Source organism: Aythya fuligula, chromosome 8 (assembly GCF_009819795.1).
Source record: "Aythya fuligula isolate bAytFul2 chromosome 8, bAytFul2.pri, whole genome shotgun sequence".
NCBI classification, from domain to species: Eukaryota; Metazoa; Chordata; class Aves; order Anseriformes; family Anatidae; genus Aythya; species Aythya fuligula.
Genome location: NC_045566.1, coordinates 1,753,460 through 1,770,392, shown reverse-complemented (window position 1 = coordinate 1,770,392; position 16,933 = coordinate 1,753,460). Strand labels below are relative to the sequence as shown.

The window sequence follows — 16,933 nt, the reverse complement described above, 5'->3', positions numbered from 1 at the left end:
AACATATGGCCAGCTCTTGTTGGTTTGCCTGGTGAGATGATTTTTCTCCTATTCCTAAAATAACGATTTAGTCCCTGTTAGTTTTATCAATGCAAACATTCTCTGGTGCAAGAAATGTGAGCCCTTCCAGTTCAACTAATTTACATGATAAAGTAGTTGGTGGAGAATATGCCTGTTAGAAAGGGAATGTGCTCAAGTTCTGTATGTTTTGGCTGTTTTTACCTGCTTTTTGATATATGTATCGCAGAAGTATGCATTCTGAGAGAGAGCGCTTGCCATGTTTGGAGCTCCGTGAGCACAGAAAAAAAAAAACACTAAACTTTGATGACAGAGATTCAGACTTAGTGTTTTTTTTTTTTTTCTTTATCCGTGCTAAGTGCTTCCTGATAGTTCGTTGCTCAATTACTCCCTGGCAGCATTTATTTTCTGCTGTGGAACTTCAAATGCTGAGCGCGGGGTCTCTGCACGACGCTTGCTAACGCAGCTCAGTGCCTTGTGGCTGTGGCTAAGGACGAGGAGGATTTCCCCTGCCGAAGGCAGCTCCCAGCACGGGGGCAGCCAGCAGGCTCTGGAGGGGCTCTGCAGGGAGCCCCACGGGGAGTGCACCCCTTGTAGGGAGGGCTGGGGTCTACAAACATATGGGGCACGCGTACGTCCAGCGCGTGTGCTGTAGAGCATTCACTTTGCTGTATATCATAGCAATCCTGACCACTGATGTCACTGTTACCTGCTCAGCCCGGGCCATTAGAAATGCTGAACTCATTAAGTCTGACAGATTTATGGGGTAAAGCGTATGTCGCTGGTGTTATGAGAAGCAGTTACATTCATAGGGAGATTTTATGATTCACTGTATCCGCTTATGTAAACCTTAACTTTTACGGCAAGAGCCGCTCGGAAGCACGTTGTCCTGCTGGCAGGGTCAGGGAGAGGAGCTGGGGGAGGCTGAGGAGCAGGGCTGGTGGGGACCAGGTACCCATGAGGCTGGGGAACGGGGCCAGCATGGAGCTGGGGGGCTCGGGAGCAGAGCTGGGCAAGGCTGGGGCACGGGGCCTGCGGGGCAGCACCGGGGAGCAGGGCCATCGGGGTGCTGGAGCTGGTGGTCAAGGCTGGTGGGGAGTGGGGCTGGAGTGCTTGGGGTTGATGAAGATGGAGTTGGGGAGCAGGAGTATATGAAGCAGGGCAGGATCACTACACGAAGCAGGGCAGTAGCACCACATGAAGTGGGGCAGTTAGGACCAACATGAAGGGGGTCAGGACCACTGCACGAAGCAGGATGGCACTACCACATGAAGCAGGGCAGTCAGGACCACATGAAATGGGTCGGGACCACCACATGAAGCAAGTCAGGACCATCACATGAAGTGGGGCAGGATCACCACACAAAGTGTTTCAGGACCACCACACGAAGTGGGGCAGAACCACCACATGAAGTGGGGCAGGACCAGCACACAAAGTGATTCAGGACCACCACATGAAGTAGTTCAGGACCACCACATGAAGTGAGGCAGGACCACCACACGAAGTGGTTCAGGACCACCACATGAAGTGGGGCAGGACTAGCACATGAAGTGGGGCAGCACCACCACACGAAGCAGGGCAGCACCACCACACGAAGTGTTTCAGAACCACCCCACAAAGCGGGGCAGCGGGGGCCACACCACCCGCTCCGTCCCTCCGCGGGGCTGGCACGGGAGCAGCCCTGGGGCAGCGGGGAGCAGAGCCGGGAGCGGGGTGGTGAGGAGGGACCCGGAGGCGGGCGGGCGGGAGGGGGGGAGCCCGGCCGCGGCCCTCGGGCGCCTCAGCAGGGCGGGCTGCGGGCTGCGGGCTGAGGGCTGCGGCTCTGCCCCGCCCGGGGCGCGGGGCCGGGGCGGGCCGGGGCGGGCCGGGGCGGGCGGCCGAGGGCCGGGCGGGGATTTGCTCGGCGGCGGCCGGGGGAGAGCGGCGGAGGGCGCATGATGAAGGAGCGGTGCGGAACCTCCGGCAGCGCTGGAGGCGGCTCCGGCATGGAGAGGCTGCCGCCGCCTCAGCCCGACTACATGTCCGTCTGCCTGTTCGCAGAGGAGCCCTACCAGAAGCTGGCCATGGAGACGCTGGAGGAGCTCGACTGGTGCCTGGACCAGCTGGAGACCATCCAGACCTACCGCTCCGTCAGCGAGATGGCCTCCAACAAGGTGAGCGAGGGGCGCGGGGCGGCGGGGACGGGTCAGCGTCTGGCTGGGTGCTGAGCCCGCAGCCCCCCGGGGTGTCACCCACCGCCACCCACCCGTGGTGCCACACAGCCACCATGTTCCCGGTTTTGTTGGCCTTCCAGCAAGCATTAAGTGGTGGCAGCATGTGGCGAGGGTGCGAAGGCAGAGGCTGTGCGTGGGTAACGGGCTCTGAGCGAGCCAGCGGGAGCCAGAGGCTGCCCGCAAGGACTGAGGGGCTACAGCCAAGTGTCCCACACCGTGGGGCCAACAGGAGCACCCTGGGGACATAAATGGTCCCCCGGGTATGGCAAGAGGCAGCACAGAGGAAAGAAAATGAAGCGTGTTGTCCTAACGCCCTTCCTGACATTACTTTTTGAAGTTGGTTTTCCTCGCCTCCTCCTCTCAGCACCCGGAGCCACGCTCCCCTTCTGAGCCAAGCCATTGCAGCTGCATTTTGCTGAGGGATCTCCCGAGGCGAGCCCTCGATCCGTCAGCACTGCCGCTGGTGGGTGCGAGGCACCCCCTGCCCCAGCAGCACCAGAGCAGAGCTCAGGGGGCATCCGACAGCTCCCCATCCCCTCGCCAGCACAGTTTCTGCAGCTGTGCCTTCTCCTGAGCTGCTTAACACCCACGGGCTGCCCGGTGGAGCAGATGACAGGGTCCCAAGAATGAGTGTGCTCCGTATTCGGTGCGAGAGCTGCGCCCGCTACGTCCACACCTGCAGCCCGCTGCTGTGGGTAAGCCCAGTGCTGGGCTGTACGGCACAAACCCTGCGCTGTTATTTTTTTTTTCCTAATTGGAAATTAATTAAATCAGAAATGCTGAATCATAAGCTGATTTTATGGAAAACTTGAGCAAACAAATCCCGTGTTATTTCAGCTTCCTCCCTCTGGTAGCGATTACTACGACGTGCAGGGGCAAAGGAAGCAATAAAAGTTTATAGATCGAGCTTTCAAGTGAAGAATACTTTTTTTTTTTTTTTTTTTTTTTTTCTTTTCTGAGTTTGTGTGAGAGATACCAGGCTGAAAGTTGGGAAGGGTGTAAGCTGTAGAGAAAGATGCGCCTCAAATGTGGGCGTTGATGCCCTTCATTTAGAGAGATTTCTTCTTTGCCAAGGGCTACATCTGGATTCGGGAAGGTGAAAGACTAAATTGCTTGTTGTAGTAATTAAAACCTGTGGTCCTCTGTGTGGAAATGTCTTACAGCTGGGTGAGCAAAAATGTTCCCAAAACTTTGTTCTTTCAAAACCAGTTTTTGCAATGTCCACACTTTTTGGTCAGCTTCCAGTATCGTTTCTGGCTATGAAAGAAGAGCATAAAATAGTCTCACATCCCGCTTCCCTCATCAGCAGTAAATGCGGTCACGAAGTAGTTTGGGGCTTTTGGGTTTTGGTGGCACACACACAGCGCCTGTGGTGACCTTGTCAGTGCCACAAGCGGCCGGGTTGGCAGCGTGCGTCTCAGAAGGGGGCTGCAGCGTGCCTTCATCTCACAGAGTACCCGAATCAACTGCCTGCCTCAGTCAAAGGCATTTAAACTCGTCGCTGGTAAATACCAAAACAGCCCAGTGTTTTGAAAACAGGATGCTTGGGCTCCACATTATTAAAGAAAAACGGAAAGAGAAACAGTATAGATAGGAAGAAAGCAAATAGACGCAGCATGCTCCCAAGTGCAAGAGCAGTATAAACACTGACCTATCTTCCTGACCTCTGCTATTGCCGAGTTCCTGGCCCCGCGCCACTCAAGCCAAACTACGTCATTTGAGACTGATAGTAGGCATGGCACAGCTGTTGCAAGTGTGACTCGAATTTCCTGTCTCCTTCCTGACAGACGTAGTTTAGAAAACCCAGAGTTGCAACAACAGCAGCCGGGGAGGGAGGATCTCCGCATACGTGTTTGCAGGGCGATTCTCAGAAGTGCTGCACCAAAAAGGAATTTCTGGGGGGAAACACCATGCAGGACAGCATCCTGGCTAAAGCCTGATGGGTTTCGGAAAACATCAGTTAAGGCATGTGCGTATACTTTTTTAAGAGTTGGGTTAATTACAGGAGAAGCGAGGAAATGAGCAGCTAATCTTACTGTGAGCTAACGAGCCTGATTGCACTGACATCAGAGTGAGCCGAGGGAGCACAACTGCTGGCACGACGGGACCCACGGTGTGAGGGGGATCGGACATAAATCGGCCAAAATGGGAGCTCTGTGCCCTGTGTGCTGTCAGAGTCCGTGATTCCTGACACATTCACTACCTGCTGAAGAACAAGTGGCTGCACCAGTGCCTGCTGCAGCAATTTGGTGCTGTGGCCAGACAGGAGACCTGCATCCTATCCGTCCTCTCTGTTTGGCAGCCGTTAGAGCACTTAACTTCCTAAATCAGAGAAAAAAAAACTACCTGGAAAAGTACCTGCTTATAGGGAATGCAAGCAGCACGAAGGGAATTCCCTTCCCTAACACCGTGCTTACCTTTGGCTGCGGGCAGGGTACGGCGCTGCAGCTTTGCAGTGAAACAAAACGACCTTTAGAGCTCCCCGGTGCTGCTTGTGGGAGCAGGCCACACGTATTTACGTTACTGTAACACATCTATTCTTTTTTTTTTTTTTTTTTCCCTGTATTTATTACCCTGTCCAGCCCAGGCAACTGCAGAGCCTCAGAGGGATCTGTGACTCATCGGCCTCCCGATAACGAGGGGTATTTTCTCTCTCGGCGGCCACGCTGCGATGCTGCATTTGGCATCAGGCAGCTGTCCGCAGCCTCGCTCGTCCTGCAGGCGGAAGCACAGGACCCTCGCGTCTCCGTTGCCTAATATAGCCTTGGGATGTGGGCAGGACGTGCTCAGCGCATCCAGCCCTCCCGCAGCAAAAAGGGACAGTTTATTTCCCAGCTGAAACGCTGGTCAGGGCAGCTCCCGAGCTTTTACAGGGTGTCAAAGTCAGAAAATGAGGGGCAGGGGAGGTGTGTTACTTCTCGGAGAGCTGCCTGCCTGCCTGCGCGGAGCATAGCCCAGGTCACAGGTGACGTGGATGTGTCGGGACCTACGCAGCACCTCGCCACGTCCTTAAGGTAGACCAGTCTTGTTTGGAGCTGCTTGCAGCCCGTCCAGTAAGGAAATGGGCAGATAACCTCCTCTGTGGTCTGTGGGAACATGCTAATTCTGAGTAAACCGAGCTGCTGTCACCGGGGTGTCTTCCTCGTGCGCTCACAACTTTGGGAACCTGTTTCGCTCCTCGCTCTGTTCCCTGGAGGACCCTTCCCTGCCGGCGCAGTTGCAACACGCAGAGCAAATCGTTCAAGTCTCTTATTTCAGTTCGGAGATGCTGGCTCCTAAAGAAGCCCCCGTTACTCCCGAGCTGACCGACCTGGCCGCAGCCCTGCCAGCAGGCGAGGTTTCCAGCCGGCAGCAGCAGGCTCTCTCTCCGTGCTCCCCTCCGCGTCGCACGGGAGCCGCTAAGATAAACAGAAGTGATTTCATCTTGCGTGCCTTTCAGCGGGCGTTTCGGGCAGAGAAGAGGAGCAGGGGCCGCACCTCGCTTTGAGGCGACGGTGGCTGAATAAACAGCTGGGCCCTAATGTAAACTCGCGCGGGTCGCGGTGGAGGTTTGGCGCAGCGCGGGGCCGGGTGCCAGCAGGGTATGTGCCGGGCTGCACAGCGTCCACGTTCGCCCCAGAGTCAGCCCCGAATCTTGTCCGCTTCGTACGTGATGTTTCCCTTGAGCGGTGCCAAGCTGTTTAGTCTTTGGGTTGCTTCGCTGTAACTTCCTTTGTTTTAATATCCTTTAAAACAGCCGAGCGCCTCACAAAGAGAAGCCTGTTGGGCCGCGCAGCAGCCAGCGAGACAAAGAGACTTCCACGTCTCCTGTTTTTACAAGCCGGGATGAATCACCCAGCCCCGCACGCCGGTATTCCCCTCGCCCGGGGACTGGCGCTGAGGAAGCAGAGATGCGCGGACGAGGGGTTGGGAGGGCTCACAGGGAGGCCAGGAGGACTCACACGGGGACCAGCAGGGCTCACACGGGGACCAGCAGGGCTCACACGCGGGCTGGACGCCGTCAGCATCCCCTGGCACCGCGCTGCCCTCCCCGCCGAGGCTCTGCCCGTGTGGGGTTTGACGTCGGCGCGCTCCAGCTCCCGTTAACTGTTTCCTAGTCCTCGGGCTGCAGGGCACGAGAGCATCGCTGCTGCCAAGCACGGTAGGAGCCGTTTGTGGCCGAGGCTTTGCTTTCCCGGGTGGCGTCCGTGTGTGTGGCAGCGCCGCGCGCAGGGAGCGACCCCTTCGCTTTGAACGGGAGCGTTTGGGAAACCTGAGGTTGGGGTGAGGGCTGTGGGGTGAGGAGGGAGCAGCCCCAGGAGCTGCGGGGTGCTGGAGGCGAGGGAGCTGGCTCTGCCCCCGCCGTGTGCGTCAGCTCATTGCGCTCACACACGGACTTTGGGGTCAGCTGTCTCCTTATCCTCCCTATTCCTCCCCCTTCTCTCTCTGGCCTCTACAATAAATCTTTCTGCTTCTATGAAACACGGCGCAACAACGGGGAGGAACAGCGGGCCCTGCACAGGCGTGTCTGACAGTCTGATATTTGTGCCTTGCTAGCCCTGTGGGCTGCCAGTTTCCAGCTATCTCAGCTGAGCTGATTCCGATACCAAATATCACCTCAGGAAGGTGCTCCACTGACTTTGGGAAGTGCCAGCACGGTGAGGGGAGCCAGGGCTGCCGTCCGAGATCCCCTCCTGGAGCAAAGGGCTTCATTTCCAGCCGTGGCTGCTGCCCCATCCCATCACACCGGTGCCATAAATGGGTCAGAAAAGCCCATAAAGGGCAACCCCACGGCCACACACTGTGCTGGCAGTGCACATCTGGACAGCCACCGCAGAGCTGAGGGTTTGGGGCTCTGAGTTTTGCTCCAAATCCCTCTTCCCAGGAGCCCTTCGGGGGAGCCGCCGTCCGTCAGGACGCGGCGGTGCCCGGGACTTCCTCGCTTGTCCCTTACCATTTTCTGCTTGTGCTCGGATGTGACGGCTCTTAAAGTTCTGCATTCTCAGACTTTTACGTTATAACACATCAGGGTGGGGCTTAAATAAATAATAGCTCAAAGGCAGGTTCGAAATGAATCACGATTGGAGGGCAGGACGCGGGGGTGAGTAACTGTGCGGAGCAGTGACCTCTCTGGAAGTGAGGCGAGGATCCCGGAGACGCATGAAATCTCGGAGGAGCAGCGCCGCTGAGGATGGAGGCAGGCAGGGAAGGGTCTCAGAGCAGGGTTTCATCCTCGGAGCAGTCCTAATCCTGACCCTGGTGCTGTGGATTGGCACAGCCTGGCTCCAAACGCCTCAATTTTCACCCAGGTGCAGAGCAACTGCTCTCGGGGAGGCTACTGGCGATCCAAATATTTTCACTAAGTGAAACTTAATTGAAAGATGTTGTGTTATCAAAGCCAAAACATGTTGTGGAGATGTATTGGTTTGAAAGCTCATCTGTCAGAGCTCTTAGAGGGAGAGATTCCTCTGATTAAAGCCTTTGCTCTGTGTTTAAAGCAAACAAACGAGAAGCGCCTCACCTTGCTGCTATTTCAGCACAGCTGGGCCAACGCTACGTAAAAATTACTCTGCGAATCATTTGCCTATCTCTGTGTGAGAAGGATTTTTCATTTGAATACATTTACATTAATTAGTGCCTTTCGTATGGTCTCGGTGCCTGCACGGGGCTCGTTTTCCTTTTGGCACCAACCGCTGCTTTTTTTTTGGGGGGGGGATCCTGCCTTGTGGGGTGGCGTGCGCCTTGCGCCAGGCCCGCGGAGCTCTGTGCCTCCCGAAGCAGGCTGCTGTTGCTTCAAAGCTGCCGGAGTTTCGCATCCCTGCAAGCACCTTCCAGAAGTCGTTTCAGGGCACGGGGCGATTTGAATTTCCCAAAGCCTGTTCTCCTACTCAGGTAAAACCCCTGCCGGATTTGCCTAAGCGAGGACTGCGGAGCCTGACTCAAATTTAAATGAAATTTAAATTGCTGCTTCATACGATTAACAAAAACCCGCTTTTAATTGCATCGCTCTCTTGGTAAACGATAAGCACGCTTCCCCCTCCATGCTGTCCAAGGCCAGGGAGGCAATCCGGGCACCCAGCACCCTCCTGCCCCGTGTCCCCGGGCGGTGGGCAGGACGTGGGGTGCCCCCTTGGGTGCCGGGTCCCCCTCGGGTTCCAGGGAGGCGCTGCCGGCCCTGCTGCTGCCTGGCACGGGCGGAGGAGCCGGGGAGGTGCTCTGGTTTGTGGGCTCGTTTTACGAAGTTGTTTGGCTTCCTTTGGCACTTGAGGCTTCGTCAGTGTGGTTTGCATGGGTGGGACTGACAAAAGATTTTGGTCTGAGATCTGCAGCCTGCTGGAGCGTTATCTGCTCTCATGGCCGCAGATGTTGTCAGCTGCATCAGGGCTTTCTTTAATCAAGTTTTTATGTCAACAAACAAACTGCTGCAGTTTTTAATTTTGCTGGTGCTTCCTAGCCCCTAGCCTTCAGCCCAGGCCGCTGCTCCTCGGCTCTTGCTTCCTCAATTTTCTCCCGCGCTTAACGCGCGGCAAACATTTTTTCAGCTGGTTAAAACTCCGTAAAAACAATTTTGCAGAACCGGTGTTTTCGCTTCTTCCTGCTTTTATTGACGGGCCTCTTGTTGGGCTGAAGAACAAAACCAGAGCAGGGCTGACAGCCTGGTGCTGGGGCTCACCGGGCTGGTGCTGGATTTACCTTGCCTGTGCCCTGGTGCCGGAGCAGCCCTGTCCCCGTCCCGCGGATCGTGTGCAGTTTTCCAGGTAAAGGGCTTCAGTGCCAGGCATTTTTGGGGTACCAGTGAGGACATTGATACAAAACACGATCACCTGGCATTCGGGCTTAAGGTACAGTTGTGCTGTAGCTTGGTTGGCTTAACGAGCCTGATGGCTGAGAGCGAGAGCACTTCTGGTGAAGCAGAAACCATCCTGAGCTTCCCCAGAAAACCGCAGCCTCGGCTGGAGCTGCGGCTGGGGTCAGAGCTCCCCAACGCCGCCTGTCTGCCCCACGCAGCGCCAAACTTCTGTCAGTACACCAAATACTAACCCAAAATGAGGGCTGTTGGGTGCAAACGGGGTACGGAGAGCCCTGGGTACCCCGGGACCTCAATTCATCAGCAGGAGATCCCGCGGGCTGCCCGGCAGGAGGAGGCTGGCAGCAGATGTGGCCCCGCAGGGCACGGCGCGCATTTCTTGGCGTGCCAACGAGAAGCGGGGCGGGCACACCTCGTAAACACATGACAAATGCATTTTCAGGAAAATAAACGGGGTGGTTTCGCTATGACCTTGCCGATCCCCCAGTATCAGGCGGAGGGGTTTTTTCCTTCTTCTGGCTCACCGTTTCCCAGCAAGTGAGTAACGTGCCCCGAGCCTGCTTTTAAATGAGGAAATTCGGAATCGCTGCCACGCAGGGCTCAGCGCTCAGCCTTTGCCTGGTGCAGGGCCGTGCGGGGAGTTTCTCCTTTCCGGCATTTTAATTCAATTTGCATATTTCAAGTCTCATTTATCTGGAAATGAGCTGGAAGCGTACCGGCGATAACACTGGTGGTTCAGGTTCCATTTCATCACTTTTTAAGTGCTGCGTTGCATAAATGCATACCACCCAGGGGAGGTTTCGGATGAAATGCTAAACTTTACGGGTAAAATCTGAATATTATGCCGTCTACATCAGATATATGTTATTGCTTTCATGAGCAGCCACATGCTGATTTATGGCAACGTGCTATTTATTTATCAACATTTACATTGTGGATTTCTAAATTATTCTAATAACACAAAGCCAACAAGTTGGTCATGATGTTTTTCCTTTAAAGTCTTCCTTTGAACGCGTATATAAATCAACTCCCCTTTGATGTGAAATTGGAGATTTCATAACCGTGTGTTTACTTTTTGGTTTAAAAAATAAGCTGAAGGGAAAACAAAAAACAAAAACCAAATAGTACTTTGTATCTCATTAAAAATAGTTTCTAGCACATTAAAAACTATATTGTTTTAGGAAACAAGAACTAGAAAGAGTTGCAAAAGCATTTGATTTTTTTAATGACTGGCTGTTGACTGCAACCATTCCACTTTTCTTCAGGCACTGAAATAGGTCTGAAAACCTCCTCCCGTAGTATTGATTTAATGTGAAATTAGGCTGCTTTTTTTCTTTCAACATTTAATTTAAATGCACCTTCCTGATGTCTGCTGTGCGAGTGCTTGAAGAGGAAAACTGATAGGAAATTATGGAGCAGCAAGGGCAGCTGCAGGCCGGTTTGGCGATCCTTCTTGTAAGGGAGGTGACGTCAGGAAAGCACAGCCAAAAGGTTGGGTTGCTCCTCCGATAAATTAAAGAACTTTCACTCTTTTGGCTTGCAAACTTTTAAAGAAAACAATAAAAGAAATACCCCGGCCCTGCAAAATCAACAGGCTTCCCAACCGTGCTTTGGTGAAAAGCAGAACGGTGGCAACGAGGTGCTGGGCTGCAGAGCCCTTATTTCGGCAGCCTGTTTGAACGAGGACCAGTCCGGGACAAGGCGCATCAACGCCAGGAAGAGAGGTATTTAAAAACATTTCTCCCAGCTCCTCCAGCGCAGGTGACACGATTCCTCTGACTGCTTTAAATCAGTAGCACATCTGTGCCGCAGCCATTCGCTCAGCCCGACCAGAGGTCTGGACAAAAGCATTACGCACTCGCCGCCGGACCTGGTAGTCGTTTGCATGCATGAGTAATTTCCCTCCTGCATGTAAATGATTTCCGCCTTGATTCCCATCGCCGTCCCGTCCCGGGGCAGGTAGGTGTCAGCTTTTCCTCCCCAGCTCCCGGGGCCGCTGGCCCGCCATTCCCAGGAGAGGTGCTGCTAACACGAGGGGAGCTACCCCGAGATTTAATTGTGCCTCCAGAACTGAAGTGATTTACCAGGGCAATTAAATCGAGGAGGATTAAGCCCGGCTGCATTTGCGTAGAAATCAAAGGCGAAAGTTGCCCTTGTACCACAAATCCCTTTGTTCTAAGGATTTCCAAGCGCAGTGGAAGAGCGAGGGATGTAATATTTGCGTCAGAAGGGTGGGTCACCGGGAACAGAGTTTATAAACATTTTTACACGCTGGAGATCTGCAACGAGATTCCCCCATCAAAGTGCGGGGTGGGACCCCGCTCTCCGTAGGTATTCCAGGCTGGAGCCCCACAGCATCTTAGCAGCTCTTTTATCTTGCAATTGCCCTCAGCTCCTGCAAATGACTCAAACTTTTTTAGGCAGCCTGTTTGAATAAGGACTCTTGGCCTCAGGGAACCTCAGCTGGTACACATTGACTTCAAAGGGTTTGCATCAGCAGCAGATACATCCTCCTGTCTTTATGCTGTCTGTAAGGCACCAGGAACACCTCTGATGCTGTGCTCCAAGGGGGAATAGGAACAGGAATGACAACGGGACTGTTGCCGGAGCCGGCTTTGGGTTGGAAAGTCCAAGAGCTCTCTGATGAGCCTTCCTGGAAAAGGAAGAGAATTATTTCTTCCCTAAAGAGCCAGAAAGGTAGGATTTACCACACTGATGCACGAGGATGATCTCCTGTGTCAGAGCTTTTGGTAGGATGGCTGAGAGGGGCTCTACCAGCTCACCATAAGGTTGTGGGAGGTGTCACACACTTGGTGGCAATGCCACCGCCTTGTCACCGTGCTCCTGCTCGGTGGGCACGTCCTCGCCGCAGAGCCAGGTGCTGGGGCAAGCACTCGGCCCGTCCCTGCAGCTGGAGGGGCGAACCCCATCCCGAAAATGCCCCTGCCGAGGACATGGACTGAGAGGGCGCAGCGTCAGGAGCGAGGAGAGGAACTGTGAGCCGAGTTCCTGAGCAGTAATCAAGGAAATTCCCACACGCACGCAGGGTTGGAAAGCTGGAGAGAAACTGTGACTCCCTCTACCAGAGAATACATGAAAAATTAATCAAAGAATGATTCAATTTCTGGGAGGCTTAATTTGGTTCAGATGACTTCTGCAGTTACTTCAGAGCATGCGAAACAGGAAGGCTCCCCCCACCGTGATGTCTTTTTCTCACACAATTGTCCAGATGGTTTTAGACTTCTATTACTTGATGAGAAGATCAGGTGTGCCGCCGTATGTGCTTTGGTTACTGCAAATTTCAGCTTGGGCTTCATTTCACTCCCAGAATTTGCACCCTTTTCATCAGCTCTACGTGTTGATTGCAGTGGTCGGAGCCCCAGGACAATTCCCAGTTCTGCCCCTTGCTTCTTTAGCACGGGCCAGGTGGGCATCCACCCCTCCACGCAGCCTCTTTGGCACGCCCCAGCTCCCGTCTGTACGGCGAGGTTATCAGGGCCTCTTTCCTTTGCAAAAGACACGGAGATAATTATTAATTATGAAAATCACAGCGCACGGGCACGTGTTGCTGATCCGCGCTGCTGGAATCGCCGAGCCGAGTTCTGCCGCCGCGCACGAGCTCTCTGAAGCACACAGCCTGCCCTCCCCAAAGAAGCAACACTTCTGTTTGCTTAATGGCAAAGCAGTTGGTATTTTCTCAGTGCTAGCATGCAATCTGTTTGTTTTACCCTTCGCTGTCAGATCGATTCAACGAAGGAATCGTTACCGGGGTTTGCACATGACATCACGCATTGATCTGTGCGGAGAGGGAGCAGCACGCCTCCTCCCCGCGGGTGCTGCAGGCAAATGGCAAAGCAGCTCGGAGGAAACAGCACCACTCCAGAGCATCCTGACGTGCAAGGCAGCTGGGGAAAAAAAATCCAGACCCCTACCAGCAGGGAGCACGTTGGCATTGCCATGAAAACCATCAGCGCGCCTCCTTCCATGCCGAGATGGGGTTGGTTTTTTTTTAAGTGTGTTGTGTTATTCAGGAAATCCCGCTTAGGTGCCCGCATCATTCAGGTGGTAAATGCTGGTGGGAGGTACGAAGCACGGGGGTGTTCTCCCAGGGCACAGACCTGGCACTGTGGGTGTCTCGGCTGGGTTTGGCAATGACAGACTTCCCAGCCGTGCTGTAATACCGCCCGTCTGTGTTTATAAAAGGGTGCTGATTAAAAGTCTGGAAAAGTGAGCAAGATGAAGGCTGCTGGAAGAGATGAAGGGGACAGATTTCTGGTTAAAGATCAGATATGAGGGTACAAAGGTCTTTTATCTGGCCTCATCTCTGCTGCGGATGGCTTGTGTGACCTTGCGGAGGCCGCTTAATTGCTTTGTGCCTCCGTGAAAGGCAAGAGCTACCCTTTGTACTTTATTAAGCCAGTTTGTGAGGTAAGGGCGTTTTTTTCAAATGTTTGCCCACCACTTGGCATTATTTGTCTGAAAGGGGCGATTGTTTGTGCAGAAACCCAACTGATGTAACTTGACTTGAAAGTTGTTTGTGTGACCATCTGATGATGGTGTTTTTCTTGTAAAGATAAAGGCCTCGATCCAGAGAAGTCTTTCGGCACGTGCTTCACCGTCGGTCTGTGGGGGTGTTCACATGCTGCTGGCGGGTGCTTGTGACCCACGAAAATACGTCACTTCGAGGGACGATCGGGGCAGAGCTCACCTCATCCCACAGGCTTCCTCCCGCTCCGTTCACACTCCTTTTGCCACTCGTTTTCTGAGTTTTCTCATCACTAAGGTTTCTCAGCTGTCTGCCTCTGAGCCTCGTCAGCTCGAGGGGGACAAGAAGGTGGCTTCACAGCTCCTTTTGCTCTGGTCTTGTCACGGGGCAGTGCTTGGTGCTGGTACGCGGGGCATGGAGGCCGGGATCTGGGTTAGTCACGGCAGCTGCAAGGCCCGAGCCCGGCTTGTGTGTGAGGGGGAGATCTGGCGAGGCAGCGGGCATTAAAAGGAGCTTTTCTGTTTAAAAGGAGATTAAAGAAGTGTGTGATGAGCACGGACAGCACCACGGCTCCGTGTTGTCCCCCAGCTCGACTTCCTGCTGCCCGCAGCAGCCCGGCCTGCTGCGGCTGTGGAGCCCCAGTGCGGGGCCTGGGGCAGGACTCTCTGGCGCCTTCCCCCAGTGCTTCCAGCACGGTTCAAACCCCTTTATCATTATTACTGAGGTGAACATGTGGCCAAAACCCAAGCACCCCGTCTGGTTGGTGCTGAGCAGTGGCTGCAGCACCCCTGGGCAGCGGGCTGTGGGCCCAGCGTGGCGCTGTGGTGGGCAGTTTAGCATGGGGGAGCACAGCTCGGGAGCCAAGGAGCCCCTTCAGAGAGCAGTGGGCGAGGCGAGGAGGAATCCTGTAGGTGCTGGCATTCCTCAGCATCGCCCCGAGGCGCTGTGGCTCTGCTTTTATGGGGCGACGCTCCTCGGGGTGCCGGGGAGCCATGGGTGCTGCACCCAAAGCCCTGCGGCCGGGGCTGCCCCGCAGCATGCCAGGGAGCCTCGTGACGTCGCTCCAAGCACCACTGATAATATTTAATCAAAGCAGCCCGAGCAGGGAAATAATTGGAGACGAAGGATTGCCCTTCTGTTTCGGGAGCCCTGGCCGTGTGGCAGGCACCGAGGTCGCCCGAAGGCAGCGCGGGCGCTTCCCCAAGGGGTGATTCCTCGCTGCGATCGCTGCCACGCACACCAAAACGCGCTGTGCTGCTGGTCTGAGGCTAAAAGGGCAGCTGCAGCTGGCTGTAAAGTGCTTGTCTTTTGGCTTCACATAATGAAAGTAACGAGCAAATCTCGGAATTCGGGTTTTGCCTATACCCTAACGAGAAAGAAAGAATTTATTAAAATCCTGCCTTGAGACTGCAGGCTGACATCACAGATGTAAGGTTATTGCTAGTTTAGACTCCTTCGCTGAGAGATTCCCTGCTGTAAAGGTGCGTTTTCCTACATTGCTGCGTTTTGCCCTCTGCTGCGTGGGGGAAAAAAAACAGTGATCGCAGAGAAAATGTGAAAAATCGTGGTCTCGACGATCCATCCGAATACTCGCCTTGAAAATCCTCAGCCTCTGTCGTGAAGAGGATTTTGGAAAAAAGCATAACCGGAGAAGAGAGGGCTACCTACTTTGACTTATTTAAATATGCACAGAGCTTCCTCCATTTTAATCTTCCTTTTAAAAAGATGGCTGTGTTACTAAAGCTGGCAGCCCCTCAGAAACCAGCATCATTTTTTTGTCAGCCGGTTCAGCTGAGCAAGGCTAATGTGGAGTGGGGACCCCCTTCAGCCAACTAAGCAACCAGGACGATTCATAATTCATAAGTGCTCGAAGCCATCGCGCTGAATACATTTGGATTAGTTCTTGTTTCTTCGTGCAATCCCTGATTTCATTATTCTCTCCTGCTAGCAAATACACCCACGTTCAGCCCTCTGCAAAGATGCTGTGCCAAGGCTGGCTTTGTCTGGGATTAGCGACTGCCGGGCTTTTGGGGATCTCTGGGCTTGGTGAATGCTGATTTTTTTTTTTACTGCCTGGGAAACCGGGGTGTCCTTGTGCTTGTGGAGCTCTCCTCTCTTGCCGGCGATTTCTGCATAAGGATCTGTGGACTGTGGTGTGGAGTTTTCCAAAATGCCTGAAGCAAACTATTTGTTATCTGTATCTTGGGGTTATATTAAGGTGGGTTAAATCCGGAAGGATCACAAATGCCTGTTTTTTTGTGCTGTATTTCTAGGCTAGAACCCCTAAGAGGAGAACATGCACGTTAGCTGGTTATTTTTGTGTACTGTATGGCATGAGATAAACGTGTGCACGGTGCATGCAGCATACATGTATGTGAATTATTTCTTCCCTTTGGGAATTCACTTTCGTGGGATAAAATGATACTGCAATGAAAATGTGTGATTAGAAAATTAAGAGGATCGTGTCTTGTATATCTGGGTGAACAAATGCTTAAATCCTGTGTTTTACTGCAATGATCCAAGCAGATCTTCAGATTTATGGCATATTTGCTCCTCTGTTGTGTTTTGAGCATATGCAGCTGTATTTTGCTTGCATATTGCAAAATGGAGCAAACTTATATAATGAAACTGAGAACAAAAGAAGGTTGCAGGATGTGGAGATAAAAACTGATACAGGACTTCGATCTTTCAGGGAGATTACCTGAAACATCTTCTCATTTACGGCAGTGAAAATTAATATCTGCCTTTGCTGGAAATGCATTTTGCAGTGTAGTATGCTGAAAAGAAATATCTAGTCATGGTTGTTCTGAGAAGGACCTAAACTGAACCATATGTCACTGATTCTGTTCCAAATATCTCCACAATTTTGTTTTTAACAAAAAATTGTTTGTGTGTTGCTTGTAATAGAGTTAAAGCTGTATTAATTCAGACCAGTGCTCAGAAAAATGCCATCTTTGTGTGTGTGCTTCTCCCCTGCCAGTTCAAGAGAATGCTGAACCGCGAGCTGACACACCTCTCCGAGATGAGCCGCTCCGGCAACCAGGTGTCTGAGTACATTTCCAACACTTTCCTGGGTAAGGCGTTGCATCCCGAGCTTTCAGATGACTCAAAGATAACAATTAATGGCAGCCTAATACCCACCAGTCTATACTTGTGCCCAATTTCTGAGTGGTGCTTTGAGGCAGAGCGTTATTAAAACGTTTTGATTTCTCACTTTCAAGATGGATATGGGGAGGAAAGCAGTGTAATGTTTGAATAATGTTATCCACAGAGGAATTCCCTTTCCAAATCGAAAGATTTTTCTGTTCGGGCTGAATTAAGCTATTGTCAGCTGCATTGTGCAATATTTGATTTTTGTGTTGACCTTATGTAAAGGACAAAGTCACACAAGCCCAACCGCATACTCTCCTCTTTGCTCCTTCTGCCTCA

At 53.0% G+C, this 16,933-nt stretch overlaps 1 protein-coding gene across 3 annotated transcripts in view; it reads left to right on the top strand.

Moving 5' to 3' along the window:
* The window catches only part of PDE4B (phosphodiesterase 4B), a 153,887-nt gene that overhangs the window by 125,011 nt on the left and 11,943 nt on the right, over nucleotides 1-16,933 (top strand). For 2 of the 3 annotated variants that reach the window (XM_032192353.1, XM_032192354.1), the window contains 2 exons: nucleotides 2,059-2,171; nucleotides 16,485-16,578. In XM_032192353.1, the coding sequence (XP_032048244.1) occupies nucleotides 2,059-2,171; nucleotides 16,485-16,578 (207 nt within the window). Of the gene's footprint in view, nucleotides 1-2,058; nucleotides 2,172-14,990; nucleotides 15,723-16,484; nucleotides 16,579-16,933 lie in introns of those variants that run through there. The other variant, XM_032192355.1, reaches the window with a different exon arrangement.